We start from the raw sequence: 10,330 nt of genomic DNA, 5'->3' as shown, positions 1-10,330 counted from the left end.
AAAAAAAAAAAAGAGGGGAGGATTATGCATGCATTAATTAACTCAGTTGTAAGAACCCCTTCATAACATTATGAATACATAAATCATCACATTTTTCACGTTAAATATATTACAGTTTTGTCAAACCTCAGTAAAGCCAAAGAGGAGGGGGGAAATGGTTAATTAACAATAGGAAGTGTAATTTACAGAGTCTCAACCAGTGGTTATGTTGATATATGTTTAACAGCTATATTCTGGAAGAAAAGAAGAAAGCCTGTTTTGTATAGCTTGCTTATGTTTATGGTATAAACACTTACATCGATGATTTTAAGACATGAATACGATGAACCAGTCAGATATAACTAGTATATGAGTGGTTAATACAGTTGATATGAATTACCTCAAAGTACAATGGAAAAATATAGTAACTAATAAGGGAAAAATATCAAACTATATAGGCCAATGTCCCTGATGAAAATGGATGTAAAAATTCCCAACAAAATGCTAGCAAACTGAATTCAGCAGAAGGATCATACACCATGATCAAGTGGGATTTATCCCTGGGATGCAGGAATGATTCAACATGTGCAAATCAGTCAACATGTTAAAAACACATTAACAAAATGAAAGAAAATACCTGATACTCTCTAGCTCCACTCATGTTATTGTAAATGACAAGAGAATATTATACTCAGCGAAGTAAGTCAGAGAAGGACAAATACCGTATGATTTCACTTCTATCCAGAATTTAAGAAACAAATGAGTGAAGGGGAAAGCGAGAGGCAAACCAAAAAACAGACCCTTAACTATAGAGAACAAACTGATGGTTATCAGAGGGAATGTGGGTAGGGGGATGGGTTAAATAGGTGATCGGGATTAAGGAGTGCGCTGGTTATGAGGAGTTGTATGAAGTGCTCAATCACTGTATTGTACATCTGAAACTAATATTACAGTGTATGTTAACTAACTGGAATTTAAATTAAAACTAAAAATAAAACAAACCTGATCATCTCACACCAAAAAAATCCATTTTTCAGAGTTCAATATTCATTCATGATTAAAACTCTTAACAAATAGAACTTAACACAATAAAGGCCATATATGAAAACTTCACAGCTAACATTTTAATTAAAGATAAAAAACTGAAAGCTTTCTCTTTAAGGTTCAATATAAGGTGAAGATGCCTTATATTGTTGTACTGGAAGTTCTAGTCACAACAGAGAAGAAAAAGAAGTAAGCATCCACATCAGAAAGGAAGAAGTAAAGTTGTCTTTGTTTGCAGATGGCATGATCACATACATAGGAAATCTTAAAGACTTCATAAACTGACAGAATAAATGAATTCAGTAAAGTTTTCAGATTAAAAAAATCAACATACAAAACTTAATGTTGCTTTTATAAATGAACAGAATAAAAAACTTAGGAATTAACCAAAGAAGTGAAAGACTTTTACAGTAAAAATTAGAAAATATGGGTGAAGAAGGCATAGATAAATGGAAGGACATCCCAGGCTCATGGATTGGAAGAATTAATACTGTTAAAATGTCCAGACTACCTACAGTCATCTGCAAGTCTACAAAGTAATCCCTATCAAAATGCCAATAGCATTTTCTATAGAAATAGTAAAAAAGCAATTTTAAAACTCATAGGGAACCACAAAAGACTCCAAGTAGTCCAAGCAAGCTTGAGAAAGAACAATGCTTAGAGGCATCATCCTCCCTGATTACAAAATATATTGCAAAACCATAGTAATTAGAACAGTATGGTATTTGTAGAAAAACAGACATAGAAAACCACTGAAACAGAATAGAAAGCCTAGAAATAAATATGTACATCTATAGTCAACTGATCTTCAAGAAGAGGGCCAAGAATATCCAATGAAGTCAAGATAGTCTCTTTAATACAGGCATACCTCATTTTATTGCTCGTTGCTTTATTGTGCTTCACAGATACTATCTTTTTACAAATTGAAAGTTTGTGGCAACCCTGCATGGAGCAAACCAATATATTGGTGCCATATTTCCAACAGTATTTGCTCACTTCATGTTTCTGTGTCAAATTTTTATAATTCTTGGAATTTTTCAAACTTTTTCATTATTATAGTTGTTATAGTAATCTATAATTAGTGATCTTTGGTGTTACTTTTGTAATTGTTTTGGGGCACCATGTCCATGTAATATGGCAAATTTAATAAATATTCTGATTGCTCCACTGACAGGCTCTTACCCCATCTCTCTACTTCTCCTCAGCCCTCCCTATTACTTGGGACCAACAATATTGAAATTAGACCAAAGTGGTTCTCAAAGTATTCAAGTAAAAGGAAGAGTCACATGTCTCTCATTTTAAAAATTTTGTTTTTAATGTTTTATTTATTTCGAAAGACACAGAGACAACACAAGTGGAGGAGGGGCAGAGAGAGAGGGAGAGGCAGAATCCCAAGCAGGCTCCGCACTGCCAGCGCAGAGCCTGCTATGGGACTCGAACTCACGAAACCATGAGATCATGACTTGAGTCAAAACCAGGAGTCAGACGCTTAACTGACTTAGCCACCCAGGCACCCCACATGTCTCTCACGTTAAATGCGAGGCTAGAAATGATTACGCTCTGAGAGAAAGGCATGTCGATAATTGAGATAAGCCATAAAACACTTGATCATCCAAGAGTTCTGATAGAGATATACAATGAGATTCATGTTATTCTCATGTTCATGTGTCATAACACAACATCCGTTAAGCAGCCCATGTATCAAAGTAATTTGATATTCAAATATTTAGAAAATACATCTCATAAAACTATAGTTGTTCTAGTTAGTGATTCATCTGATGGATCTGGGCAAAGTATATTGAAACGTCCTGGAAAGGATTTGCCATTCCTGATGTCATTAAGAACATTCATGATATAGGGGAAGAATATTCTCATCATTTAACAGGAGTTTGATTCCAGCTCTCATGGTTGAGTTGGAGGGGTTCATGATTTCAGTGGAGCAAGTTAAGTGCAGACGTGGAAACAGAAAGAGAATAAGAATTAGAAGTGGAGCCTGAATGTGTGACTGAATTGCTGCAACTTGTCAAACTTGAAGGGATGAAGAGCTGCTTCTCATGGATGAGCAAAGAAAGTAAATTCTTGAGATGGAATCTCATCCTGCTGATGATGCTGTGAAGTTTGTTGAAATGACAGCAGAGGATCTAGAATATTACATGAGGCTAGTTGATAATGTGGCAGCAGGGTTTGAAAAGATCAACTCCAATTGTGAAAGAAGTCCTATGGGTAAAATGCTGTCAAACAGCATTGTATGCTACAGAGAAATCATTTGTGAAAGGACTGTAATCTTACTTAAAGGAAGTGTCACAGCTACCCCCAACTTTGGCAACCACTGCTGATCAGTCAGCAGCCATCAAGAATGAAAGACCCTCCACCAGCAAAAAGATTACAACTTGCTGGAAGCTCAGGTGATTGTATTTTTTAGTAACAAACTAAAAAGCTTTAGTTTAAATGTTGAAGTGGTATGTATACTATTTTAGATGTAATGCTATTATACACTTGATAGACTTATAGTGTAAATATACCTTTTATATACACTGAGAAACCAAAAAAAAATAATAATCTGGCTTTACTGTAGTATTTGCTTTATTGCAGTGGTCTGGAATTGAACCTGCAGTGTCTCTGAGTTATGCCTGTATATGATATTAAAAAACTAGTTACATGCAGAAGAATGAAATTAGACTCTTATCTCACCACACATACAAAAGTCAACTCAAGATGGATCAAAGGCTTAAGTACAAAACCTGAAATTGTAAAATAACTAGAAGATAATGGGAAAAAAGCTTCTTAGCATTGAGCTAGAAAATATTTTTTTAGATATGACCCCCAAAACACAACCAACACAAGGGAAAACAGACAAATGGGATTGCATCAAACTAAAATGCTGTCTAGCAAAGGAAATAATCAGGTGAAAAGGCAACCTATGGAATGGGAGAATACTTATAAACCATATTTCTGATAAGGAGTTGATGTCCAAAATATATAAGGAGCTCATGCAACTCGATAGCAAAAAAACCCAGATAACCCAATTAAAAGTGAGCAAAGGACCTGAATAGAAATCTTCAAAAGAAGACATACTAATGGCCAACAAACACAAGAATAGATGCTTAACTTCACTAATCATCAGGGATGTACAAATCAAATTAGATATCCCCTCTTACCGGTCAGATTGGCTGTCTATCAGAAAGACAAAAAATAACATGTTCATGAGGATTTGGAGAGAAGGAAACTTTTGTATGCTATTGTTAGAATGTAAATGGGTATGACTACTATGAAAAACAGTATGGTGGTTCCAGAAAAAAATTTAAGATGGAACTACCTTATGATTTAGAAACCCCACTTCAGGGTATGTATTTTGAAGAACTATCTGTACTCCCATGTTCATTGCACTGTCACTTATAGTAGTCAAGATATGGATACAACCTAAATGCCATTGACAGAGACTGATAAACTGTAGTGTATATGATATTACACTGTGGTGGACATTATGCTAAGTGAAATAAGCCGGATGCAGAAAGACAAATACTGCACTGTTCTGTGAAAGGAAGGTATATGCAAATCAAACTTCAAAGGCCAAGAGTCCTGAGACTAAAGGGAAAGGATGACAAACCCAGCTTGACAAGAGATGGTTTATTAAGGGAATTTAGAGGCAGAAGCCTGTTTTGTGCACCACAAGATGAGTAGACCTCCACAACCCCTTCTCCCGTAGGACCTGCTTTTATAGCCTTAGAAGCTAGGAGGACATGCTGAGGGATGACTCTAGGGGAGGATGTTTAAGAATAGGTGTGCATCAGCTTTGGTTTTCTTTATCAACATTACTTTGGTACTCAGGGTCTTTTGTGGTTCCATGCAGATTTTAGGATTGTTTGTTCTAGCTCTGTGAAGAATGCTGGTGTTGTTTCGATACGGATTGCAGTAAATACATAGATTGCTGTAGGTACTATTGAATTGTAACAATATTCTTCCAATCATGAGCATGGAATGTTTTTCATTTATTTGTGTCTTTTAGCCCATTTCTTCACTGGATTATTTGTTTTCTGGGTGTTGAGTTTGATAAGTTCTTTATAGATTTTGGATAGCAACCTTTTTTTTTTTAATAGTTTATTGTCAAATTGGTTTCCATACAACACCCAGTGCTCCCCCCCACAAGTACCCTCCTCCATCACCACCACCTCTTTCCCCTCCCCCTCCCCCTCCCCCTTGAACCCTCAGTTTGTTTTCAGTATTCAGTTGTCTTTCAAGTTTTCATCCCTCTCTCTCCCCAACTCTCTTTCCCTCTTCCCTTCCCCCTGGTCCTTCACTAGGTTTCTCCTGTTCTCTTGTTAGACCTATGAGTGCAAACATATGGTATCTGTCCTTCTCTGCCTGACTTATTTCGCTTAGCATGACACCCTCGAGGTCCATCCACTTTCCTATAAATGGCCATATTTCATGCTTTCTCATTGCCATGTAATACTCCATTGTGTGTGTGTGTGTGTGTGTGTGTGTGTGTGTGTGTGTGTACATATACATATATATACACCACATTTTTTTTTATACCACATTTCTTGATCCATTCATCAGGTGATGGGCATTTAGGCTCTTTCCATGATTTGGGTATTGTTGACAGTGCTGCTTATGAACATTGGGGTGCCTGTGCCCCTGTGCATCAGCACTTCTGTATCCCTTGGTTAAATCCCTAGCAGAGCTATTGCTGGGTCATAGGGGAGTTCTATTGATAGATTTTTGAGGAACCTCCACACTGTTTTCCAGAGTGGCTGCACCAGTTTATATTCCCACCAACAGTGTAGGAAGGTGCCTGTCTCTCCACATCCTCGCCAGCATCTATAGTCTCTTGATTTGTTCATTTTAGCCACTCTGACTGGCGTGAGGTGGTATCTCAGTGTGGTTTTGATTTGTATTTCCCTGATGATGAGTGATGTTGAGCATCGTTTCATGTGGCCTGTAGACCATCTGGATGTCCTCTTTGAAGAAGTGTCTGTTCATGTCTTCTGCCCATTTCTCCACTGGGTTATTTGTTTTGTGGGTATGAAGTTTGGTGAGTTCCTTGTATATTTTAGATACTAGCCCTTTATCTGATATGTCATTTGCAACTGTCTTTTCCCATTCTGTCGGTTGCCTATTAATTTTCTTGATTGCTTCCTTTGCACTGCAGAAGCTTTTTATCTTGATGAGGTCCCAATAGTTCATTTTTGCTTTCATTTCCTTTGCCTTTGGGGATGTGTCGAGTAGGAACTTCCTGCTGTTGAGGTCAAGGAGGTTGTTTCCTACTTTCTCCTCAAGGGTTTTGATGGTTTCCTGTCTCACATTCAGGTCCTTCAGCCATTTTGAGTTTATTTTTGTGTATGGTGTAAGAAAGTGCAACCCTTTATCTGATATGTCGTTTGCAAATATCTTCTCCCATTCTGTTGGTTGCCTTTTAGTTTTGCTGATTGTTTCCTCTGCTGTGCAGAAGCTTTTTATTTTGATGAGATCCCAGTAGTTCATTTTTGCCTTTGTTTCCCTTGCCCCTGGAGATGTGTTGAGTAAGAAGTTGCTGCACCCAAGGTCAAAGAGGTTCTTGCCTGCTTTCTCCTTGAGGATTTTGATGGTCTCCTGTCTTACATTTAGGTCTTTCATCCATTTTGAGTTTATTTTTGTGTATGGTGTTAGAAGGTGATTCAGGTTTGTTTTTCTGCCTGTCGCTGTCCGGTTTTCCCAGCACCACTTGCTGAAGAGACTGTCTTTATTCCATGAATATTCTTTCCTGCTTTGTCAAAGATGAGTTGGCCATATGTTTGTGGGTTCATTTCTGGGTTCTCTATTCTGTTCCATTGACCTGAGTGTCTGTTCTTGTGCCAGTACCATACTGTCTTAATGATTACAGCTTTGTGATACAGCTTGAAGTCTGGAATTGTGATGCCTCCTGCTTTGGTTTTCTTTTTCAAGATTGCTTTGGCTATTCAGGGTCTCTTATGGGTTTGTTATAGTAGCACTATTGACAATAGCTAAAGTATGGAAAGAGCCCAAATGTCCATCGACTGATGAATGGATAAAGAAGATATTGTGTGTGTGTGTTTGTGTGTGTGTATGTATGTATATGTATATACATGCATACAATGGAATATTACTTGGTGGTGAAGAAAAATGAAATCTTGCCGTTTACAACAATGTGAATGGAATGGAGTTTATTTTGCTAAATGAAGTAAGTCAGAGAAAGATATCATATGATTTACTCATGTGGAATTTAAGAAACAAAACAACGAACAAAGGAAAAGGGAAGCAAAAATAAGATAAAAGCAGAGAAACAAAGCCATAAGAGACTCTAAAAAACAGTAAATAACCTGAAGGTTGCTGGTGGGGTGTTGGGTCGGGGAATTGGCTCAATGGGTGATGAACATTGAGGAGGGCACTTTCTGGGATGAGTTCTGAATGTCATATGTAAGTGATGAACCACTAAATTCTATTTTTGAAATCATTAAAAAATTAATAAAAATAAAGAAATAAAAACTATAAAAGTTCACTGAAAAGAAATAAGGTATCTGTAGGAATGGATGAGTATGAACCTCCAAAATCCTCTCCTCTGAAACAGCAATAGGAATATTGGCAAATATCAACATTTTGAGAGGCCCTGGGTCGCTCAGTCATTTAAGTTTCTGACTTTTGATTTTAACTCAGGTGATGATCTCCTCATTCATGAGATACCAAGCCCTACGTCAGGCTCCACACTGACAGCACAGAGCCTACTTGGGGTTCTTTCTCCTCTCTCTCTGCCTGCTTCCCCTGCTCATGAGTGCTTTCTGTCTGAGCATGCTCTCTCTTTCTCTGTCTCTCTCTCAAAATAAATAAATAAGGATTAAAAAAAATTGGTGTGGATCATAGTCCAATCTCCAGAGTAGATCCAGGACACTATACCCTGAGGGTGTACTTAAGGGTGTGGTTACGGAAAGGAGAGGATGCTGGATGGCAGCTGCTGTGCCCAAGAAGGTTTCAGGTCACAGAACAGTGATCAGGGCAGGTGTGTCAAGTTAGTCTTGTTCACACACGTGTGATATGATTTATATGTGGAATCTAAAAATGTCACACTTGTAGACATGAGAATAGAATGATGGTTACCAGGAGCTAGGGGTGGAGGATATGGGAAGATGTTAGTTAAGGAGTTCAAAGTTTCAGTTATACCAGATAAATAAGTTTTGGATATCTAATGTACAGCAGTATGGTTATACTTAAAAAATACTTGAAATTTGATAAGAGAGGAAATCTGAAGTGTTCTTACCATATGCATACACAAAAGGTAACTGTATTAAGATAATGGGTATATTAGCTGGATTGTGGTTATTTCACAGTGTGTTTATATATATATGTGTCATTAAATATATACACATACACATAGTCACATACTCATTAAATACATATAATTTTTTAAGTTTATTTATTTATTTTGAGAGAGAGTGAGCGAGCCTGCACAAGTGAGAAAGGGAGGGAGAGAGAGAGAGAGTCCCTGTCAGCACGGAGCCCATCACAGGGGTTACGCTTAGGAGCCGCGAGGTCTTGACATGAGCTGAAGTCGGATACTTAACCAACTGAAGCCACCCAGGTGCCCCAAATAAATGCAATTTTTAAGTGCAACTATACCTCAATAAAGTTGAGGGGGAGAGAATACCTTTTTGTTATTTTTTGCAGGCCCTTTCCATTCCACAAAAAAATGTACATTAGATTTATATATAAATATAGTTATGTGTGTTAATGTGATACTCTTTACATGTAAATATCTTTGTATTTATATAGCTTGTATATGATTAAAATACTAAATTGAAGGAATGTACAATTTCTCTAATTTTTTTTTATATTGTTCTAGTGGTACTGCTTGATTCCTTAGACTCTGTTGCAGAGGTCAGCCTTAATGAACAGGATGGAGCAACTAAGCCAATGTCCCTGCCAGAAATGACTGATAATGAAATGACAGGAACAGGTAATACTGAAAAACTGACTCTTCTCTAAATATGTAGGAGTGTATGACAAATGGATTTTATTTCCAGAGAAATAAATATACTATATAACAATATATATAATAACTATATCAACAATAAAATTTTAAATCCCACATTATTTTGCCGTAATTAATATCTTAAATAATCTGAATATGGTAATGGTGACACTTAATGCTAGTAGGCCTAGTAAAGTCTGTTTTTAATAAAACCTTTTTAACGAATGAATGCTGTTGATACAATGTTTAGCACTATAGGTAATATGAAATAATTTTCTATGCCCGTCCAGAGTATTCTGTTAAATTTGGAACATATAGGAGAAATTACATTTTGGTGTTACTTTGCTTTTCCGTTTTTTCCTTTGTGGAGGAAAAAGTTAAATCGCATTCCAAAATTCTAAAGTGCCTTGAACCATGCCTTTTCAAACTTGTAAAGTGGTGGAATCCTTACTTCCAAATGAAATCTCATGTAGTAGTCTCTGTGTAGATAAAAATGGTATTTTATCAGTATAAATATAAATATTACATTTATAATATTTACTTATAAAATTAGAACAATAATGGTCTTTTGAATTTTTTTAAATCAGAAGTTTCAGATACTTGTTAGATTCTCTTTTTAAGTTAATTTATTTTGAGAGAGAGAGAGAGAGAGTGTGTGTGTGTGTGTGTGTGTGTGTGTGTGTGAGTGAGTGAGTGAGTGAGTCAGGGAGGGAGAGAGAGAATCGCAAACAGACACAGAGCCTAACACTTAGCTCAGATTCATGAGCAGTGAGATCATGACCTGAGCTGAAATCAAGAGTCAGACGCGCAACTAACTAAGCCACGCAGGCACCCCAGAAATATGTAATATTCTTTTGTTGTTCTTGTATCATCATCAGACTTCTGTTATGTTTATATATTTTATTTTTGTTGGATCGTATAAAAAAACATTCTTGGTTTACTGCATAAATGTTGCAAATGAGAACTCTTTAGTCATGTTGCTTTGCCAGTCTCAGTTGACCAGTATGGTCAATTAAACCAATCCAGATACTTGGAACAAAAGAGCAATACCAACTCTAAACATCTGCTTGCATTTTATTTTTATTTTATTTTTTATTTCTTCTTACTTTTTTATTGAAGTGTAACATACCCATAGAAAAGTTCGTGTATCATAGTAGTGCCACCTGATGAATTTTCATAGCATGAACACACCCATGTAATCAGCAACCAGATCAAAAAACAAAGCACAAAGTCCACTCAAGGTCTTATTTCTAGTCACTGCTGTTCCAAAAGTCACCACTATCTTGTTTCATCCACTTCCATTTAAAAATATAAATATGAAAGTAAAAAAAATTACAACAAAAT

At 36.6% G+C, this 10,330-nt stretch overlaps 1 protein-coding gene across 2 annotated transcripts in view; it reads left to right on the top strand.

Moving 5' to 3' along the window:
- CEP162 (centrosomal protein 162) overlaps positions 1-10,330 on the top strand; it is a 99,398-nt gene that overhangs the window by 27,853 nt on the left and 61,215 nt on the right. For both annotated transcript variants that reach the window (XM_029945007.1, XM_029945008.1), the window contains exon 9: positions 8,858-8,971. In XM_029945007.1, the coding sequence (XP_029800867.1) occupies positions 8,858-8,971 (114 nt within the window). The remainder of the gene's footprint in view (positions 1-8,857; positions 8,972-10,330) is intronic.

Source organism: Suricata suricatta, chromosome 7 (assembly GCF_006229205.1).
Source record: "Suricata suricatta isolate VVHF042 chromosome 7, meerkat_22Aug2017_6uvM2_HiC, whole genome shotgun sequence".
Lineage (NCBI taxonomy): Eukaryota > Metazoa > Chordata > Mammalia > Carnivora > Herpestidae > Suricata > Suricata suricatta.
Note: the sequence above shows the minus strand (reverse complement) of the source record. Positions and strands in the feature narration are given on the sequence as shown.